Here is a 4773-nt window from a genome sequence, read left to right as displayed (position 1 = left end):
ATTGAGCCCACAACCCGGGTAAGTGCCCTGACGGGGAATTGAACCATGACCTCCTGGTTCATAGGTCAATGCTCAACCACTGAGCCATGCCGGCCGGGCAGAAAACCCAATTTTAGACAAAATTTTAGAGATGGGGAACAGAATAGTGGTTGCCAGGGCTTCTGGGTTTGGGTGAGGTGAGACTCTAAAGAGGTAGCATGAGGAATTTTCTTTGTGATGGAATAGGTCTATATCTGGATTGTGGTGGTTGCACAACTTTGTACATGTGATAAACTTGCCTAGAACCACACACACACACACACACACACACACATGCATATGATAATTGGTGAAATCTGGAAATGGTTTATGGATTGCACCAATGTCCGTCTCCTGGCTTTGACATTGCATTATAGTTATGTAAAATATCACCATTTAGTATACAGGGGACCTGAGTGTACTTTCTTTGCAACTTCTTAGGATCCATAATTATTTCAAAAAAAATGTTTTAAAAATGAAAATGAATAGAATAGAACAAAGAAGGTTTGAGTACATCTCTCAGAGTAAGAGATTGTTCTGGTGAAACTTTTGTTTCATTTGTGTACCCACCTGTAAGCACTAGATCACAATGTGGAATGTATTTCATGCACTTCTTCAGGGGGAGGGGTGGTTGTCAAGGTTAAAAACATTTGAAAACCACTGATTTATAGCAAGCTGGGACAGTCGCATCATTTCTCTCTCTCTCTTCCACATCCAGACCACTACCAGATACCGTGTGGACATTCGATAAACGTTTATTGACTGAGTCTACATGTGACTATGAAAGATATTTAGGAACAATCCCCAAGTGGGACCTGAGACCCTGGCACCACTAAGTAATGATTTTTCCATCTCATGGTGTAACATGATGTGTTGCTACCTAACAAAACATCCCAAAAGCTTAGTGACTCATTGTTGATTTTCCTCCTGAATCTGCAATGTGGCCAGGGACAGCTTTGTGTCTGCTCCACTCAGCATGAGCTGGGGGGAGTGAAGCTTCTGAGGCTCACCTGCTTGCACGTTTAGTGGCTGATGCTGGTTGTCGGCTCAGACCTCAGCAGAGGCTGTGGCTGGAAGGCCTACAAGTGGTCTTTCCATGTAGGTGCTTGGCTTCCTCAGAGCGTGGAGGCACCCAGAGAGAGAGTCAGGTAGAGCCCTGTAACCTTTTACAACCTACCCTCATAAGCAAAAAGCATAGCTTCTGCCCTAACTGGTTTGACTCAGTGGATAGAGTGTCGGCCTGTGGATTGAAGGGTCCCAGGTTCGATTCCGGTCAAGGGCATGTACCTTGGTTGCAGGCACATGCCCAGTAGGGAGTGTGCAGAAGGCAGCTAATGGATGTTTCTCTCTCATCAATGTTTCTAACTCTCTATCCCTCTCCCTTCCTCTCTGTAAAAAATCAATAAAAATATATTTTTTTAAAAAGCATAGCTTCTGTCACATAGAATTCACTAGAAGAAAGTCATGATGGACAGTCTGTACTCCAGAAATGGTAGGAGATAAGAAAAAAGAAAGAAAAAGAAATGATGGAAGAAGTGTCAAAGAACATTTTAAAACCACTAATAATTGAGACTGACTGTTATTATTAGTGGATGAAACTAGTAACTTGACCATTGTTCTTTTTGTTGTTATTGAGCTATTACTGACATATAACATTCTATTAGTTTCAGGTGTACAACTTACTGATTCGGCATTTGTATATGATGAAAACTGTTCACCACAATAAGTCTAGTTAACATGCATCACCACACATAGTTACAAAGTGTCTTTTCTGTTCTATGACCATTGTTCTGAAGCAGCAAATGCTAAAGAGGCTGCCTGCCTGCTTTCTTAGAGATGGGCCACAGAGCTGCCCTAAGTGAGAATAAAATGTTTGCAAGTCCACTTAAAGCTCCTTTAGGAATCCGGCATGCTTGGTATGGTTGAAATGTGTGTCTCCATAGCTGTATCCAGAAGAAATAGATTCCTGTTTCCCCAATAAAAGGAAGCTGGAGTTGGAGTTCAAATTAGAACAATTGAATATTTCCACGTTCAAGCAAAGGTGGTGCCCAGGAAGGTAACACCTAAATAATGTATGGCCTGGCCTCTGAAAAGGAACCAAGTGCCAGCAAGACCCTCCACAGAGTCAATGTCTCTGGCTATCTGGCTAGTTTCCTGCTCAAGTTTGGCAGATCCTTCAAGAGTAACACATAAGCCTAAATTTATTTCCTTCTGCTCCAAGCACATGGAGGGAACCAGGAAAAGCAGATAAAACCAGGAAGGGACCAGACAGAATTTAGGATGTTTCCATCAAATGCCACTTTAAAAGAGCTTGGCAATACGCCTTGTCACTTGAAAAAAGGAAAGTTCAGGACGAATAAAACAATGACGAGCTTCACCCCCTGGGTTGTAAATTTATGGAATTTAGTACCTAAAGATGTTGCAAGGGCTGAAAATACAACTTTTCTAAGAACGATTTGAATAATTGCCTTACACCACTCCGAAAATGGGTTAACAAGAAAAACAAGACTGTTGTAGGGTTATCTTCAAGGTTAAAGCAAGGAGGAAAACCGCACCCTCAGACACGGTGTTCCCAGCAGCCCCCGAGGAGGTACACCGTGAGCGAGCCCTGGGGACAGCCAGCTCCCACGACCGCCCTTCAGCGCTTGCAACAAGCGTGTGAGAAGTCCCGCCGCCACCCTGCAGGCGCCACCCTGGGGGGAGGGGGTAGAAAGAGACGACGAGACGACAACCGGCCCCCCATCTGAGCAAAGGGCAGTACAGCATTATCTGTCTCGCCCCCATCCCAAGCCTCTTCATCTCTAGGACCCGCTGCTCGAATTCCTTTAGCGCGAGAGCACGCAAGGGCTCGGCCTCTCGGAAGAGAGAGAAAGGGCGGAGGGGATTTTGGTGGGGCAAAGGCAAGAGACGTGGGACTGCACCAGGGTGGGGTGGTGTCTCCAGCAAGCAGGAAATGCGGCAGAGCGCTCGAGCACGTCTGCACACACACACACACACACACACACACACACACACACAAACTACACGCGCACCCATCCCCGCCGGCCCCCCGCACCCGTTCTGCAGCAAATTTCCCCAGAGGGCCGTGCAGCCCCCAAAGAACCGAGGACCCAGCGACCACCCTGGCGGCACCAGCGGCCTCCACCGCTGGGGTGCGGGTTTCGAGGTGCATGGGGCGCGAGGGGGTCGAGGCGCGAGGGCTGGAAGGGCCGGAAGAGCCGCGCCCAGCCCGGCGGGCAGCCCGCGGAGGGCGCGGCGGGAAGCGAGAGCCCGCTCGGCGCCCGCCCCGACTGCACCGCCCCCGCTGCGGCAGACGAGGGGCGGGGCGGGCGCGGTGTATATAAAGCGAGGGGCGGGCGACGCTCTTTTGTCTCTTGCTGCAGCGACGCGAGTGGGAGCCGGGGACCCCGTCTGGGAGCGAAGGCCTAGGTGAGCGCCGCACGGAGCGGGGACCCTTGGGGTGGGGTCCGAGCCGGGCCCCTGGCCGTGCGCCGTCGCCCAGGCGCCCTTCCCCGACGGGACTCCGGCCGGCCGGCCACGCCCTGGGGCTGCGGGGAGGGTGCGGGGCGCAACGGATCTCCGGCCTCGGGGCTGCGGGGAGCGCCTGGCCAGGGCGCCACGTCGGGAGGCGCGGGCGGGGAACGCGGAGGGCAGCTGTGGCCCGGCCTGACCCACCCCTGCTTGCCCACCAGGATTGTTTCAAGAAAATGGCAGACAAGCCAGACATGGGGGAAGTCGCCAGCTTCGATAAGGCCAAGCTGAAGAAGACGGAGACGCAGGAGAAGAACACCCTGCCGACCAAAGAGAGTGAGTGCTCCCCACCTCGGCCCGCGGCCGCCGCCCAGCCCCCTCCCCGCGGGCGCCTCCTCCCAGGCGGTCTTGTCCCCTCTCAGTTAACAAAGCGCTGTCTCCCCAGCCCCTTCCTAACCCCACACCTCGTGGTCCTCGCCCTCACCAGGTTTGGGGGGTTGCAAGCTGTCCGTCCTCAGACCCTAGAGCCCGCTCTCTGCTCTCCACAGCCATTGAGCAGGAGAAGCGGAGTGAGATGTCCTAAGAACCCGAGGATTCCCACCCCCGGCATCTTCGGGACCCCCTTGCGATGTGGAGAAAAGGCCACCTGCAAGGACAAACGAGCCACAAACTGCACTGTGAACCCGGACACTCCGCGCCCATGCCATCGACCTGTGGGTCCCTCAGGGGACTCCCTCCCCAACCCCCCATCGGACTGCCAAATTCTCCGGTTTGCCCTGGGATATTGTAGAACATTATTTGTATGATGAATGAAATAAAACACACCTCGTGGCACGGCTGGCGTGGTCTGAGTCTGGGTTGGGTGTGCGTGGGCAGTGCCGCTGCAGCAAAGCCCCAGGCGCGGGAGGAAGTCGCTGTTCCTGCCGCGGGGAGGGGTTCGCAGGTGGGCTGGCTTGGTGGAACCACTTTTTAATTTTTACTTCACCTGTTTCTCCATACTATTTCATGAGTATTACCTGCTTATTAGCTTTTGCTTCTACTGCAATCCATGTAAAATTGGACTCCACTTTATCATTCCTGGAAGCTGTTTTGGAAAGTGCTTTTCAGAAAAGCAAGGATTTGCTGGGGGGTTTTTTGGTTGTTTTTTTTTTTTTTTTTTTTTTTTTAAGAAAGTATGTTTTCTTTTTTTTTAAAATATATTTTATTGATATTTTACAGAGAGGAAGGGAGAGGGATAGAGAGCTAGAAACATCGATGAGAGAGAGAAACATCAATCAGCTGCCT

At 51.2% G+C, this 4773-nt stretch overlaps 1 protein-coding gene across 1 annotated transcript; it reads left to right on the top strand.

The window, feature by feature from the left end:
- The first annotated feature begins 3312 nt into the window (after positions 1-3312).
- TMSB10 (thymosin beta 10) lies at positions 3313-4323 on the top strand. The gene is made up of 3 exons (XM_080684867.1): positions 3313-3447; positions 3711-3825; positions 4038-4323. Exons 2-3 carry the CDS (start codon positions 3726-3728, stop codon positions 4070-4072), a joined length of 135 nt encoding a protein of 44 aa, XP_080540993.1. The 5' UTR covers positions 3313-3447; positions 3711-3725; the 3' UTR covers positions 4073-4323.
- Positions 4324-4773: the final 450 nt, after the last annotated feature.

Source organism: Plecotus auritus, assembly GCF_963455305.1.
Source record: "Plecotus auritus genome assembly, chromosome: 8".
NCBI lineage: Eukaryota > Metazoa > Chordata > Mammalia > Chiroptera > Vespertilionidae > Plecotus > Plecotus auritus.
The sequence above is the reverse complement of the archived record's forward strand: the minus strand, read 5'-3'. Positions and strand labels throughout refer to the sequence as shown.

What these genes read in the sequence shown, in the direction of transcription:
- TMSB10 (XM_080684867.1), top strand. Translation starts at nt 3,726, where the DNA reads ATGGCAGACAAGCCAGACATGGGGGAAGTCGCCAGCTTCGATAAGGCC. An exon ending in CACCCTGCCGACCAAAGAGA is followed by an intron (nt 3,826 to 4,037) that starts GTGAGTGCTCCC and finishes TGCTCTCCACAG; the next exon opens with CCATTGAGCAGGAGAAGCGG.